At 42.3% G+C, this 15159-nt stretch overlaps 2 protein-coding genes across 2 annotated transcripts; both read right to left on the bottom strand.

Moving 5' to 3' along the window:
- Nucleotides 1-4437: 4437 nt before the first annotated feature.
- On the bottom strand, nucleotides 4438-4747 carry EV420DRAFT_1277446 (uncharacterized protein; the record flags this gene model as incomplete). The annotated part of the gene is made up of 2 exons (XM_060468031.1): nucleotides 4438-4602; nucleotides 4649-4747. Coding segments are annotated over 2 exons (264 nt in total), but the record flags the coding sequence as incomplete, so codon positions are not given.
- A 3021-nt stretch (nucleotides 4748-7768) lies between these two features.
- Nucleotides 7769-8846, bottom strand: EV420DRAFT_1484641 (uncharacterized protein; the record flags this gene model as incomplete). The annotated part of the gene is made up of 3 exons (XM_060470106.1): nucleotides 7769-8110; nucleotides 8567-8593; nucleotides 8652-8846. The coding sequence occupies 3 exons, from the start codon at nucleotides 8844-8846 to the stop codon at nucleotides 7769-7771; spliced, it is 564 nt and encodes a 187-aa protein (XP_060325094.1).
- Between the last annotated feature and the right edge of the window lie 6313 nt (nucleotides 8847-15159).

The following is a 15159-nucleotide window of genomic DNA, read 5'->3' as shown; positions in this document are numbered from 1 at the left end:
TGCTGACATGGAGAAGGCAGCTAAACTCAATGAGAATCTTGAGTTTGTCATCAGTGACAAGGTATACATCAAGAGTATTAGTCTTCTCAAGTTGCCACATGCTATTTGTCTTGTGAGTCATACCCTCAAACACTGATGAGCCTCAAGGCTCTGTACGCTCAGAATTCATGGATTTTAGCATTATAATAAATGCCTTGTCTACTTAGCAGACTTTCACTAAGTCAACAATTGCAATCACAGCAATACCCACTTTTACCGCCAAATATCCTTCCCAACTTGTATTCCACATCAATATGTGCCACTTCATTAATGCTGCCAGGCACCTGATTGCAGATCTCATGGAATTAGGACCATCATTGATTGCTCAGCACAGCCATCACTGACATCAGCATCAAGCATCACTTAATAGAATGCCACAGCCAAAATACCTATTCCATGGCAAAAGATTTAATACCGTGACCTTTCCACCAGCTTTACTAAGGCTGTTACAATGCCAAGACAATGCTGCACACATCTACTTCAGTGCACTACCTTCAATGTACTTTGCTGCAGTAACACAGCAGCTCAAAATTCTGGAGATTGGTGGCATTCTTGCTAATCACTTCATCTATATGCGGTAAATCTATATGGGTGCTGTTACTTAGAACCTTGAAATCATGTGTTTTGTATCATTTCTTACCAATCTATGTACTACAGACTTACTAAGGACTCGCTTCAAGTATTCTAAATTTATTCTGGACTTGTAGTATAAAAGCTAGTATACACCATGGAAAATAGGTAGTTGCAAGGACAGAAGTTACCAGACAGAAGTTATCACAATCATTATCAACCACCATCATCACTTGTACTCACTAGGAGACAGACAATAAAACCTAGTCACTCCGAGTTATACTCTCTGTCATGGCTTTTCTTCTAAACAGTATTGGGGTATGCTTGTATTGCACCAATACATGGAATTTCATGTCCACAACTCGCTTTTATTTTTTATTCTGCCAGCATCATTTCACTTTCACCAGCCAGCATCATTTTACCAGCTTTCACTTTCTACGTTGCCATTGTTTTACCCCAGCTCAGCTCAGTACAGTTACGTCCCCGTGTGGACCCAGATTAGGATCATTATTGCTGCCAGCAGTGTCTGCCATGGAATTTCGGTTAACAGTATAAGATTGTCAGTCACAGCATTTGGTATCTGTTGGAAAATGCGAGATAATTCTGGCAATCCGGCATTCCAACATGTTGAGTAAGAGATTGGTAAGAGAATGATTGTATAGAAATTACTAGAATAGGTGTAGTTTAGTATAAATATGCGAAGTAAATGGGCAAACTCCTCACGAGTTTGTAACCCAGAGACTAGAGGTCTTACAAGCATTGTACTAGGATACAGTCCAAAATACAACAGTATCTTGCTGTCAGCTTCAGTATAGGATCACCAGTCTTGGTATTTGTTATCTTGCCATCAGCTTCAGTATAGGATAGTCTCCATGTAGACTCAGAATCAGTAAAGTTTTGTTTTACCACAGTTAACCTCAGCTTTAGTCTCAGCCTCACCCAGTATCAGTCATCATTTTGCTGCCACTAGCTTTCTCTTTATATTTCTGCCAGCCAGTCTCTTGACTACAGTCTTTATATTATGGTTTTATCCCTATTTTTCTTATCTTATTTTATTCTTATCTCCCAGAACCCTGGACCTACTTATCTTATCTCTCAGACCCATGATATTCCACCACTATACCTCCTACCCATTTACCTGGTTCACAGCTGCTGTGTTCCAGATGACTAACATTCGGCATGCACTATCATGCTTCTCATGATGGCATTACACTTCTTAGTGGTTGGACAAGAGTCGACTGCTAGTCGAGGGCAGTCTACGGGATATGGTCTATTCAGATGGAGTCTCACATTGATGCAGGTGATATGCACTCTTTACTCTCATTTGTTGGGGACACACTTCTTTTAGTGCCCTCACTCCTTATTCATTGCAAAGTGCACTTCTCATTGCACATGCCCTGGTAGACACTATTCTTAGTATGAGTCTGACATGTATTTAAGCTAGCCTATGCTGTGGCCTTAGACCCCAGCTTCAGCTAAGGTTATACACTCCTAACTCTTACAAGCTCCTTGCTCTCACTATCTAAGTGATGCCCTAACTTCCTGCAATCTGCCAAAGACCCTCCAATGCTGAATCACCAAATGTAAGTGTCAGCACAGAGATCATGCTTTGGTTCAGATTAGAGTTAGTGCTTAACAGAGCTAGCCACCCCCCTGGCACAAAGCCTAATTTTGAGGGCTACAGCTCTGCTACTGAGATTGTCGAACCCGGAATTCATACCACAAAGTCTCGAGGGAAGCAGCTGGCTGCTGATGCTACTGAGAGTGTTGATCCCAACAACCCTGGTGCATGTCACCATCTTGTCTTTCTCCATCCATTGGCTTATATTCTTGTTTCTATAAGACTACATCGACATGCCTGTTCTAATGTCTGAAAAGGCTAGAGATAAACAGCCACATCACTAAAAGTGTCAAAAGTAGCCAAGTCATGGTCAGTGTAGGTTATCCTTGTCATGTTTATAAAGGCCAGGTGATCAATCTATAAATACAGACCAGACTTGTACCTTACCGGTAATAGCCTGGTCAGCTATGTCCCTGCAAGATCATGGTAAGGAAAGCTGTTACCTGTGAGGCAATATACTGCCATGTATCTAATGGAATGGTAATCCCACAGTAAATACTTGTAATGCCAGGTGAATTTTTTTCAAATCAATACAGGATGTTTAGTACATGGCAAAACCAAGACCTTCATGCAGATCCTCCCTCAAGTCATCATCACTCCCATCTTCCTCTCACAGTCTTCACTTTCATTCTCCCTGTCCTCTTCACCATTCTCATCATTATCATTCTCTTCACTTTTGCCCTCTTCATTGTTCTCTTCATCATCTAAGTCTTTGTTGCTTTTGTTCATGTTGTCCAACTCTATGTTTGGATCTGACATGTCAGAGTCATTCACTTCTGAGTTGTTGATAGCCTCTTGGGCAAGGTGCTCCTCAACATCAGCATCGTCTATAACTCCATATACTTCCTTTGCCAATGCCAGTAGGTCCTTAGTTGCCTCAAATGTCATTTTATGGTCAACAGCACCACCAATGTACTGAATGAGCATGTCATGGTCAACAAGGCTTGAAAACCAAGTTAGCATTAGAAACAATAGAGGCAGATCACATACAAATTGACATAGTATCTCTCAAAATCTTTATCATTCTCATCTGCATGATGTGCAATGGACCACCCCTGCAGGAACATGTCTGTGATACCCAGTACAAATGTCAGGATCAGATGTACTGAACATAGCACATCATTCAGATCAACAAATCTGAAGGCACCATCTTCTTCTGCATTGAGAAAGCCCACTTGGTGCAGCCATTTGGCCTGGAAGCCTGACCTGTAGTTATCATCAATTCTATACCATCTAACCCATAGAAAGTCAATCTGTCTTGATGTGCCAGCCCCATCCATGTCATTCTTATCGCAAACTAGAACATGATAAATGCTGATTACTCTTGCATACCAATAAAGGTGAGCATCATGCTCATTCTCTGGTGCAAGCATCATGATATCAGAGCCTGTATGAGGATTAATGATGTCTTGCTCACAATAAATGTCATATGATGTATAGTTGATTTGTAAAACTTGTGTTCGTACATCTGTTCTCCAAGGATGATGAGGGTTTGGTGATCAGCAGCAGTGAATTTGGAACAGATTGATGCTTCTGGCCATATTTGCATTAAAAGATGATTCTTCAGATTAGAAATGAAGCTCTGACAAAGATTCATATCAGCAAATTACAAATAGCACAGTTAAAATAAACATACCTGTACCACAGGGTCTTTCTTATTATCATGAACAAATTGAGCCAGGTCCACAGGGCACCAAGTTGAGTCAGAGATATGGTAATATTGACTGGGATCACTATATGGCAAAGGATCCAACCAGTGCAATCTTCTTTCTAAGAGTTGCTGCTGATGAATAGAACATAGCCAGCACTGCCATGACTCATGTATTGCAATTTGCTTTACAAATCTATGCTTGTTCATGCATCCATAAAGTACTTTTGCCTGCTGGTGCTCTGTCTCACCCTGAAGGCATAATTAGAATAAACACCAGAAGAAAGGAAGCACTTACCCTTTGTGTACTGTATAAGTCAATAGGCCCAAACCTCCAGACCATCCATGGATAGTTGCCAAGTGCATGTGACTTGTACATTGAGAGATTGAATTTATTTTTGGTCTTGTTTCATTTCTTTGTCTTCTCAGATAGTGCTTTCCCTGCCTTCTTCACCTTGATGAACTCCCTCTCCTCTCATTGAACATGGGTGGCTGCCTCAGTAGGTGTTTCCTCAGTGCTGAAGTTGCTGCAGACAGTGTTTGAAAAGTGGTGAAGCAATCAGCCAGCTTCTTTCATTACACCACTGAATATATTGAGCATCGTATCAGTATGTATTTGCAGCTTTGCAAATCTGTGCCAAGTACTGAGTATAAAAAGAAGATCTTGAACAATTTTGTTGTCAGCTGCAGTTGGCAAAAGGCCTTCAAAGCAAGGAAGAGAACACTGATTGATGTTAGAACATAAACATAATATTGTTAAAGCTGCACACCTGCAAAAGATCTTCAAAGTCACATGCTGCCATCTGTTTTAATGCAGAGGCATCCTTTGTGAATTTCCAAATTGTGTAATGTCCAAACTTTGGGACTCGACAGAAACTAGTAATACAGTCAATAATGGATCAAATACATAAGAGAATAAATAAAATGTGAACCATTTGTTGAGTATCTGGACAGCATGTGATCCAATCATGTAACAAATTTATATGAGGTGAATGAAAAGGGCTTTGAAGACACCGAGCTCAAATTCATGCATTAAATCAATGACAAAAAGCATGTAAAAGTTGAAGTCAATATCTGCTTCCAGGAAGAACTCTGAGAATGCATTCTATAACCTCATTAGGCATAAAAACAACATTAATATATGGTGAAACATGCATACCCTTGTTGGAATCAAGGACTTGTCCTTCAGGAATGTCTCTACATGAGCACTATTGATCGCTCATCCTCTAAGGAAGATTTTCTTTTGTGCCTCTTTGATTTGCCAGTGTCTTGAGTGATTATCTTGACAGGCTCTTGTCACCCTTTGCTGTGTATCATTTATGGTGCTCATTTGATGAACCTTGGACTTTCAGATGAGGCAACGAGGACAGAGACAAGTTCCCATAGCTTGTAGGCATGCCATTAGCATCCTAGAATGAATGTCAGTGTAAGCAATACATATTAAAAGATGGAAATGTACTTCTTGGGGTAATCAGCTGAATATGCAAAGAAACAGGGAAACAGTCATCAGAAAATTCCATCCCAGCACTTGACAATGAGACCATGTCGGTATGCATCCATAAATTCCTCATCAAGAAGTAATTGCCACACAGCTTGTACTAGCTCTCATTTCAGGTGTGTCAAAACTGCATCCGAGGCAGGCTCTCCAAATTTGGCTTCATAGATATCTTGGATATTGTCTGGTAGCTGTTATTTAAGGTTAAATTAATGATAGGGATCTATTACATGGCATATAATGGCACTTACTTCGAGCATGTAGACAAAATTATGTGCAGAATGTGCAAAAGCCAATGCACTAATATACTTTGACAACAGCCCAAAAAAAATATAACCCAGCCACAAGGATGTGCTTTCAAAGTTCATAAGATGTGTAGAGTCTGTATAAAGCATCATAGGAACAATGACATTTTCAATTGCAATGCTGGGTGGGGGTTTGGGAGGAGTCAGTGGTGAAGGAGATGGATTAAGAGGCTGCATACCAGTGTTGTCAGTAGAGAAAGAGTTGTCCAATGATGAGCCTAAACTTCTGTGGCAACGGCAAAAACCAAAACTCTAGAGGAGTTCACGGCAAATGGCGTGTAGTGGCAATAAAGGCTTTGTTGTTGTGTGAGTGTTTCAGTGCACCTCCGTGTGATGAATTCCTCAAGAACACAAGTATACACTGTGACTTTTCAGTCAGCAAAGTAGTACCCTTAACGATTGAGTACTAGAAAATGTTGGCTGTAAGCCAGGAAGGGTCTTGATAGGTGAGAAGGAACAGAATCCAGTATAACTGGAAATACCGGCAAGCCGTGAACAAAGTGATGGCAATTAACTAGTAAAAGCTGTGGGCAGAATTGGTGGAATTAATGGAAATGCTGTCAAAGAGAAATACTGTTTGGCAAGATAACAAATACCAGGATGGCAATAGATGAAGACTCTAGTCGAGAAACTGGCAGTAAAGCAAAGAGAGACTGGCTGGCGAAAATATGATGAGAGACTAGCAGCAACAAACAATGACTGAGACTGGGCGAGGTTGATACTGAAACTATACTGAGGTTAACGATGGCAAAACAAAACTTATACTGATCCTGAGTCTACACAGAGACTATTCTATACTGAAACTGATGGCAAGATAACAAATACTGTGACTGATGGTCCTATACTGAAGCTGACAGCAAGATACCAAATGCCGTGACTGACGATCCTAATCTGTGTCCACATGGAGATGTAACTGTACTGAGCACTGAGCTGAACTGGGGTGAAATGATGGCAATGTAGAAAGTGAAAGCTGGTAAAACGATGCTGGCTAGTGAAAGTGAAACGATGCTGGCAGAATAAAAGATAAAAGTGAGTTGTGGACACAAAATTCCATGTATTGGCACAATATGAGTGTACACCAATACCGTTAGAAGAAAAAGCCATGACAGAGTATAACTCGGAGTGACAGGGTTTTATTGTCTGTCTCCTAGTGAGTACAAGCGGTGACGGTGGTCGATAATGTGTGCGATAACTAGTGTCCAGTAACTTGTGTCTCTAACAACTACTACTACACTAGCTTTTATACTACAAGTCCAGAATAAAATTAGAATACTTGAAACGAGTCCTTAGTAAGTTCTTAGTACATCAATTGGTAAGAAATGATATAAAATGTGTGCTCCCAGAGTTCTAAAGTAACAGCACCCACATGGTTTTACCATGTATAGACTTGGTGATCAGAAAGAATTCTGCCAACATACGGACTCTTGGGCTGCTGTGTTGCTGCAGCAAAGTACACTGAAGGTAGTACACTGAAGTAGATGCATGCAGCATTGTCTTGGCATTGTAACAGCCTTAGTAAAGCTGGTGGAAAGATCATGGTATTAAGTCTTTTGCCATAGAATAGGTATTTTGGCTGCGGCATTCTATTAAGTGATGCTTGATGCTGATGTCAGTGATGGCTGTGCTGAGCAATCAATGATGGTCCTAATTCCATGAGATCTGCAATCAGGTGCCTGGTAGCAATAAGGAAGTGGCATATATTGATGCAGAATACAAGTTGGGAAGGATATTTGGCAGTAAAAGTGGGTATTGCTGTGATTGCAATCGTTGACTTAGGGAAAGTCTGCTAAGTGGACAAGGCACTCATTATAATGCTAAATCCATGAATTCTGAGTGTACAGAGCCTTGAGGCTCATCACTGAGTCATGAGAAGAGCTAGAACACAAATAGACAGACATCTGACTCGAGGAAGGAGATGGAAAGGATGGTTGTGCAGCTGCTTTATCAATAGAGCTCATGACACTGGCTGTTTCCATTTGTGCATCGACCATCGCTTGAGCCACCTGAACTTTCTCCTCCATCACCAGATATTTGGGAGATGTGTAGACCTCAGCATATATCCTCTCAGCTTGTGATTCATCTGATGGTTTCTAGAAGTCCTTATATCCTTTGAGATAGAAGTTGGATGCTGATGGGTCTTGAAAAGCACTCATTAGGATCTCAGTAAGTAAGCAGTGCCATACACCATCAATCTTTGCAATGTGTGCCTCTGCTTCTGAACTCCAAGCATAATCTTTCTGTGGAAGCAAGATTTCAATGCTGTCTTCCTTCCATACATCAGACTGAAAGACATCAGGTTTGTTGAGCTGATGAGCCTCCTTTGCAGTGCTGAAGCCCTTGCAATGGCTGACTGAGAAATCTGGCTGAAGGATTGCATCATACACCAGGTGATCAAGATCTTTTAGTGTTTTCTTATTGGAATCGTAAAGCCACTTTAGGAGTCAAAGGACAGTAGAATTGGTGAAGGGGGCAAAAGAAGAAGGCTGTGACCTGAGGCTGAAAACTGAATGTGCAGGACAATGATCCTCCACTGACTCCATATTCTTGCAGTGTATGTTCTTGGGAATATATGTTGGGTGCTCTGTGTACTCTTGATAAATGCCAAATTCATCAGGTTTTGTTATTTGTATAGTAGAGGAGGGTGGTCATTGTAGAGATGGAGAAGAGGTGCATTCAGGTACAACTGGAGAAGGAGTAGGTGTCCAAGGTCACATAGGTCTAGATGAGAGGTTGAGTTGAGAGTATTGTGTCATGCAAATGGGACCAGTATTGGTTGGTATAAGATTGCAAAGGTGTTGAGGGACTCTGAGGGTACATCTTGGGTGCATTCTGGATAAATCTGGAAGAGATTCATCTGGTATTTCATCTGGTACTGAAGATATATCTACTGGCATGTGCAGTGTCACATCTTGAACCTGGAAGAGCATGAAATTGAGTAAAAGAAGGTGCCAGAAAAACAGCAGCCATGCTCACTTCCTTCTGCCTCTCTGTTCTCTTTTCTCTTTTCTTTCTAGTCTCTTCTAGTTTATGGCAGAGCCCTTTGATGCCTTGAAGTAATATGCTGTTGGACTTCTTTTTGCTCTTGCATTGGTGGTCATACTGGATGATAGACCGAGAGTCATTATTACCAAGTGTTGTCTTGCAGGTAGGATATTTGAAGGGCACCATTGTGCTTACACTGTATGCTGTTCAGAGAAATAGAGTGAGTGAAGGATGAACAGATATATATATAACAGGTGGTGGTAGTGGTGGTGTTACTGGCAGCAAGCACATGCAAGTGACATGAGTCCAAGAAGATCATATGATCATGATGCATCACAAAAATGAAGCCCATTTATTTGCTCTTTTCCCCTCCTTCCATCATCTATGTTCCTTCTTTTATCCTTTCTCTGCCATTGCCCCTCACTTTTCCTCTCCCTCAATGCCTTGTAGTTGCAGCCATCATTCCTCTATTCGACAAACAGGATCTCATTCTCATCAACCTGCAAAAAAGGGTGAATCTAGGCAACCTCATAATGCTAAATCTTCATCAAGGAAGAAAAAAGACAAGAGGTATATATTATCTACAAATTCTAAGAAGCTCACTTATTGTTTTATGCAGGCCAACAGAGGATGAGATTATCAAGCAAGCAGGCCACTAGTTTGCAAGATCATTTGATCCCTTTATCAATGTCAAGAATGCTATCGTAGTTGGTATGAAGGTCAGAGAGTCTGTAGAGAGTGACAAGGAAGGAGAGGAAGAGGGAGAGGAAGATACTGCTGCATCTGACTCTGTTGAAAAAAATGAGAACAAGCTAACAGAGGTTGAAGATGTTGATGATAATCCATATGTCATGCATATATGCCCATTTTTCCACTTCTAATAGCTTCATTCAGTGTAGTAGATATTGATCAACACTCTCAACAATGTTTCAATACATTCATCACATCGAAGGACCAAGACTTTGTCAATGCTTGTAAATTGTTAGTCAATTGTGGGAATGATTTGACTCAGCTAAACAAGCTTCTCAAAGCAGTGAGCATATTGTTCCTCATTGTTTGTGCTATACAGTATTCTCTTTAGCTCCAGGCCTCCAGCAACAGTGCATGTTCTGACGATACAGGCAAGGTCCTTCCTGTTAAGCACTAACTCTAATCTGAACCAAAGCATGATCTCTATCCTGACACTCATGTTTGGTGATTTAGTATTAGAGGGTCTTTGGCAGATTGCAAGAAGTTAGGGCATCACTTAGATAGTGAGAGCAAGGAGCTTGTAAGAGTTAGGAGTGTATAACCTTAGCTGAAGCTGGGGTCTAAGGCCACAGCATAGGCTAGCTTAAATACATATCAGACTCATACTAAGAATAGTATCTATGGGGGCATGTGCAATGAGAAGGGCACTCTACAGCAAATGAGGAGTGAAGACACTAAAAGAAGTGGGCCTCCAATGAATGAGAGTAAAGAGCATGTATCACCTGTATTGATGCGGGACTCCATCTGAATAGACCATATCCCATAGACTGCCCTTGACTAGCAGTCGACTCTTGTCTAACCACTAAGAAGCATGATATCATCATAAGAAGTATGATGGTACATGCAGAATGTTGGTTATCTGGAATACGGCAGCTGTGAATTGGGGTGACAGCAACTGGGTAAACAGGTAGGAGGTATGCTGGTGGAATATCCTGGGTCTGAGAGATAAGATAGGTCAGTCCAGGTTTCCAGAAGATAAGGATAAGATAAGATAAGGAAAATAGGGGTAAAACCATAATAATACCCCCCAACTAAGACTGTTGTCCCAACAGTCATTAGGCATACTTGCTCCCTGTGTGAAGGGAATGAGTAGATTCTGTATCCTATCCATAGTCTCTGGTTTGTCTCCAAGCAGACATGCCCTGTTCTTGTGGTAGGAAGCTAGGGTCGGTTTGAGTCGTAAGAGGGGACATGGAGCGCTCATCTTCAGAGTCTCATCCATCCATTTCTGATGAATAAAAGCCCTGCTCGTCAGAGATTGGGAAGAGTGTTGAGCTCTCAGTGAAAGAGCCAGGAGATGATGTGGTTATACATCCCCTTCAACTTTTCAAGTGCCGCAAATTGTGATCCTCTATGCAGTCTTCCTTGTTCTCGTAGTGTTTGACGAGTTCTTCGGCATTGGCGAGGTTGCTCCTCTTGACCCAGGTGGCCTCCTCCACTGGATATCCTTTCCATTTGACCAAATATTCTGTTATAGTCCTTTGGTTGTGTCCTTGACCAATAATTCGGTCGCAATCCTGAAGTAGTTCCTCTACTTCATATTCTTCTTCACTGTCCATGAGCTCTGGCTCAGGTGGCAGTGGTTTTTCTTGGTTGGGAAACTCTGGGAGAATGTATGGAGTTAGGTATCGTTTGTTGAATTTGTTATGGATCCTCCAACCTGGCAGTAGCTTTAGTTCATATGTGGAGGGCCCCTTCTTTGAGATTATTTGAAATGGGCCAACACATTTATCGTTCAGCTTTTTTGCCAGTCATGGGAGGTGAAGGTTGGTTGAGTCCAACAAGACTTTATCGCCTGGTTGGTATTCCTGTGCAGGACAAGTGTGTTTGTCATAAGCCTTTCTCATAACTTTGGTGGCTTTATTCAGAGAGTATTCTGCTTGTTCATGTACTCTCTGGAGGCTTTCAACAAAGTCAGTTACTGATGGTGTTTTTGATGGCCTCACCGTGGTTGGGTGAATTTCTCCATCTTGTCCAAAGACGAGTTTGATGGAGAAAAAGCCTATTGCAGAGTGTTGGCAGTTGTTATGAGCAAATGCTGCCCACTGCAGCCATTCACTCCAGTCATCCTGTTTGTGGTTAACGAAGACTCGAAGGTATTTTTCAAGTTTTTGGTTAACCCACTCTGTTTGTCCATCTATCTGTGGGTGATAAGCCATTGATGGATTTCCTTGAATATTCATCATCACATATAGTTCAGTGAGGAATTGTGAGACAAACTGAGGTCCCCAGTCTGAGATAACTTTAGAGGAGGTGACCCCAAATCAACAAATAATCTCATCATGTAGGATTTTAGCCCACCCACTCGATGAGAGTTCCTTTGTGCATGGAATCAGCATAATGTATTTTGAGAATCAGTCTATGATGACTAGCATAGCGTTGTAGCCCTTGGATTCTGGAAATCCAGTAATCATGTCAACTGAAATGTGTTCCCAAGGTCAAGATGGTACAGCGTTAGGATGCAGTGGAGCTGCCTTCTGCTGCATATTGGTTTTCATCCTTTGACACACTTCACATCCTTGTACATAGGTTTCCATGTCCCTCTGCAATCTGGGCCACCAGTATTATCTCAAGACCAATTCCTTGGTCTTGTCAATACCTGGGTGCTCTGCAGAGACATGGTCGTGATAGTGGGAGATAAGTTCTCCTCATAACGTGTGATTGCGAGAGACGTAAATACATCCATCATAAAATAGTAGATGGTCCTTTTCAAAGACCCCCTTCTCATGATTGAGACTTGAAGCGATTCCTTAGTCCCATCATTGGTGGTCGCTTGTTGCTCTCCTGATTTTGCCATGGATTTTCTCCTCAGTTGACATTATCAGGGCACAGAAGAATTCCAGTTTCAAGAGGACAATGTCATCATTGTCCTTCTTGCCTTGGTCATGGTCGGCTCACTGACTCAAGAGGTTGGCCTTCCTATTGGACACTCCTGGTTTATGGTTGAGCATAAAGTGGTACTCCGCTAGCTTGGTGACCCACCGTGCTTGTCTGCAGTTGAGTTTTTGAGGTTTGCAGAAGTATTGTAGATTTGAGTGATCCATCCAAATTTCAAAATCTTGATGGGCACCCATAAGATAATGTCGCCATTCTTCCAGAGCAATCATTATTGCCAGCAGTTTTTTGTTGTAAATCTCATAATTCCATTCCATCGTGGAAAGAGATTTTGACAAGAATGCAATCAGATGCCACTTCCCTTCCTGTTCCTGTGACAGGACAGTGCCAATTGCTCCTTTGCTGGAATCTGCCTCCATGCGAAATTTGTTGTAGTTATTTGGCATTGCCAGAATGACTCCTGTTGTGAATTGGCATTTGAGTTCCTCAAACACCTCTTTTTGTTCTTTTCCCCAGGTCCAGGGGACCTTCCCAGTGAGTTTTGTCATTGGTTTGATGATTGCACTATAGTGCCAGATGAATCAGCGATAAAAGTTGGTGAACTCCAGGAATGATTGTAGTTTCTGTTTCTTGGAGGGTTCTGGCCAGTCCATAATACCAGTGATTTTGATTGGGTCCATCTTGATGGAGCCTTCACTGATGATGACTCCAAGGTACTCTGTTTCAAGTACCTCAAATTCACATTTTTCTGCCTTCAAGAACAGCTTGTTCTTTTGCAGAATCTTTAGGACTTCTTGCACTATTCTTCAGTGTTCCACCTTGTCTTTCATGAAGATGAGGATGTCATCCAAATAAATGGTGACCTTTCCTTGAGCAATGAGATCTTTAAAGATATCATTCATCATCCATTGGAAGGTGGCAGGCAAATTGGTGAGCCCAAAGAACATAACCAGAGGCTTATAGAGCCCTCAGTTAGTGTGGAATGCTGCTTTGAATTCGTTCCTGCCCTTGATTCGGACATTATTATATCCTCAACGGACATCTAGCTTGGTGAAATACTTCACATCCTTGAGCTTATCCATCAGGTCTGAGATAAGCGGCAAGGGGTAGTGATTCTTGATAGTCATTTCATTAAGCTTGTGGTAGTCTTGTACTGGCTGCAGCTTTCCATCCTTTTTCTTGATGAAGAAAAAGGGAGATGCCATTGGGGATTTGGAGGGTCAAATTCGACCAGTGGCCAAGTTCTCATCGAGGAATTTGTCCAATTCCTCTTGTTCCTTTGGATTCAAGGGATATACCTTGCAATCCAGACTAGCATTGGCATTAGGGATTAGCTCAATGGCATGGTCTCAAGGTTTGCAAGGGGGAAGTTCATCAAAGTTTTCCTTGGCAAAAACGTCAATGAAGTTCCTATAGTGTTTGGGAATGATTTCTTCAGACAACTTTATTTCCTTTCTCTTGTTAGCTTTGGCAGCCAATTCATTGGCTTTGTGTCCTATTGCCTATATGTGAAAGGCTTCTTCGAAGTCTATGACAAGAATTGTGTCCCCATCCTTGACTTTGGTTCCCCACTGTTGTTCTGGGTCTTCATCCGGAAGTCAGAACAGTACCTTATGGCAATCACAGTGTGCCAAGGTTACCAAGCCTGTATTTCAGTTGATGAGTGGGTTGTGTCTTTGTAGCCAGTCATGACCTAGGAAAATAGGAGTAGTTTCTAGGTCCACAACTGCTAACTCAATTTGTTCGCTGTGGTCTCCGATTTTGAGTCAGATCTCAGCAAACTCGGTGATGTCACTGCTCTTGTTGTGAGTACCATCTGCATTATAGACCAGAGTGGGGTGAACTGCTTTATGCATGGTAATACCATGATCATGGGTCTATTGCTGGTCAATAGTGCTTCCTGTACAGCCACTGTCAATCAGGGCCCTAACCGAATGATGGGCCATAGTATCAAAAGTTTCCAGTTGTAGGGTGATTGTGATGTTCTGTCCTTTTGCTCCTTGGACATACAGGGGGGGTTGGGTAAGCTGGTCCATATGTTCCAGCTTATTGTATTTGTCCAAATAGGACTCTCCAACTTGGGTTTCCAAGTTGGTAACCAGTAGTTCATCCACCTCTGCTCGTCATTGGAGATAGACCCACTGTCTGAGAAGTGACATCTTCTCTCCTGGAGTCTTGGTGAGTTGCATAGCTCGCTGAGTCCAGGCAGCTCCAAAGGGATTCAGCCCTTGGGAGTCCTGAGGGTACTTCTCCAATGCTGGCTGCATCAGGGTCTTCCCCTCATTGCTGCAGTCCATAGGCCGCAAAGGCCCTGCTTCTATGACTGTGCAACCAGTCAGTTCCCTTTCATCTCGGTGCAGACACCCACTCAGGTTAGTTGGGACTTCACTGGATTTTAGAGAGTTCCATAAACTCTTTAAATAACTAGAATTGTTGTTTTCATCAGTGACCTCTTCTAAGGAGACATGTACCTGGGAAGGGGAGCCTCTCTCTCCTGTTTGGCCCACTTGATCCTTGTGGACAATTGAGCTTTTTTGGCCAGTGTCCTCTGCAATAGAGGTGGCCATTCCCTGGGTACTCTCGTTTCTTGGTTCCATGTGCAGTGCTGGGTTTTCCCCTGAGGCTTTAGAATAGTTCATCATTGGGTCTGCTAGGCTCCACCAGCCTTCAGCCTCATCCCTAGACTTACCTGGGTTCCCTGACCTCACTGTTACTGAAGCGGTCTGTCGTCGGAGAACCTTAACGCTCAAGGGGGATACCAGTTTGCTGTCGTCTGGGACCCCTGCTGTTAGATATGGCTTCCCTGGGAGTTGGACTATGTAGTCCTCATCTTGACCTCTCATATGGCGGGAGTTGTCACTAGGCATCAACTCTGCACCTCCAAGGTTCCACCCTTGGTTGCCCGTCGAACCAG

Source organism: Desarmillaria tabescens (genome assembly GCF_030435595.1).
Source record: "Desarmillaria tabescens strain CCBAS 213 chromosome Unknown EV420scaffold_54, whole genome shotgun sequence".
Taxonomy (NCBI): Eukaryota; Fungi; Basidiomycota; class Agaricomycetes; order Agaricales; family Physalacriaceae; genus Desarmillaria; species Desarmillaria tabescens.
Note: the sequence above shows the minus strand (reverse complement) of the source record. Positions and strands in the feature narration are given on the sequence as shown.